General features: G+C 42.8%; 1 protein-coding gene across 2 annotated transcripts in view; it reads right to left on the reverse strand.

The window, feature by feature from the left end:
- Positions 1-1,656, reverse strand: part of LOC110317798 (ubiquinol-cytochrome-c reductase complex assembly factor 1) — an 83,852-nt gene that overhangs the window by 74,562 nt on the left and 7,634 nt on the right. For both annotated transcript variants that reach the window (XM_021192573.1, XM_029536686.1), the window contains exon 2: positions 824-916. In XM_021192573.1, the coding sequence (XP_021048232.1) occupies positions 824-916 (93 nt within the window). The remainder of the gene's footprint in view (positions 1-823; positions 917-1,656) is intronic.

Consider the following 1,656-nt stretch of genomic DNA (forward strand, 5'->3'; position numbering starts at 1 on the left):
AAAAAAAAAAAAAAAAAAGAGCTCAAGCTTCAAGACATCACAATGTAACTAAGGCCTTAAATAATCGTGTCTTGGATTTTATGTTCATAAAGAAAAGGAAATATTTTGTCACCCAAAGAAAAGTTACAAGTAATTTCAAGAAGAAAACTGGAAAGTTAACTCTAAGATGACTCTCTGGCAAAGTCCTCAGCAGTAAAAGCCATCAGACTGTGACATACTATCCGCTGCTAAGTTCCACCACTGGAGGAGTTAGAAGCAACGCCCTGAACACCATACTGAAAGAATTCGACTTGAACCAACACCACAGAGACTCAGAGTGGTCTCCTGGAGCTTCTCCATCCCACAGTGTGGTTTGCACATAAATAAGATTTCATACCAACCAAAATAACAAACTTTATGGAGCTGGAGAGATGTCTAGTGGTTAAGAGTACTGACTCCTCAACCAAATTAAAAAAAAAAAAAAAAAAAGGGAGGGGGGGAAAAAAAAAAGGGCGTGGTGGTGCACTCCTTTAATCCCAGCACTCGGGAGGCAGAAGCAGGCAGATTTTTGATTTTTGAGGCCAGTCTGGTCTACAAAGTGAGTTCCAGGACAGCCAGGGCTACACAGAGAAACCCTGTCTAGAAACAAACAAACAAAAAAGAGTACTACTGACTGCTCTTCTAGAGGACCTGGGTTCAATTCCTAGCACCCACACTGCAGTTCACAACTGTCTATAACTCCAAGATCTGACACCCTCACACAGACATACATGCAGGCAAAACACCAATGCACATAAAATAAAGGTAAATAAATTATTTAAAAACAAAACAAAATAGGCTTTACCTGGGAAGAGCTGCTCCACTGTCTTTGGGTAGGAGACATTGATACCAGTTGGCTGCATACTGGAACCCACTGAGAGATGCTAGTCTGGTTCCTCTAGAAAAAGAAAACATTGTCAGGAATCTGTATCAGAGTATAGAGCCAACTGGTGACATTGTGAAACAGTAAGAATTACATCCTTGGCCCTGTAGTGGCCCAAGCCATTAATTCCTGCCCCTGGGAGACAGAAGTGATGGGTCTCTGTGAGTTTAAGGCCAACCAGGGCTACATAATGAGACCTTGTTTCAAAGGGGGCTGAGGGAGAAGAAATACATATTTAGCCTTCAAGTCCGGCCCCTAGCAAGAGTTCCTAAACCTCCTGGGACTTAGACATGAGTGCTCTGAGCTTTGTAACAACCACTTTCAAACTTAGGAGTTGATGCTAATGACTTGACTCTGAAGACAGAGGACTGGTTGGGTAACAGAACCCATCACTTCAACCTCCCAACCGCCAGAGCAACACTGAGTAACCTGGGTATGTGTAGAAATACACATGTATCAACAACATCCCAATGCCACAAAGTTAATAAATGGCAGCTTTCAGATTAATACTGGAACCCGGGTAGCCCCTTCGATCCCATGCACATTTAAGAGATCAAAAAAGAACAGGTTACCTTAAAGGTCCTTCTAGTTCTAATACTGGAAGTAGAACCATTAGGAGAGTTTTGAACCAATTAAATTAGAATTGGGGAAGGGGGGGCGGAGTTGGCTTAGTGGCTAAGTGTGGGGAGCCGCCCTCACATTCGCCATTACAAGATAGCGCTGATTGTCCTGTGCTCTAACAAACAAACAAGGCA

The sequence above is a fragment of the Mus pahari genome, chromosome 3, assembly GCF_900095145.1.
Source record: "Mus pahari chromosome 3, PAHARI_EIJ_v1.1, whole genome shotgun sequence".
NCBI classification, from domain to species: domain Eukaryota; kingdom Metazoa; phylum Chordata; class Mammalia; order Rodentia; family Muridae; genus Mus; species Mus pahari.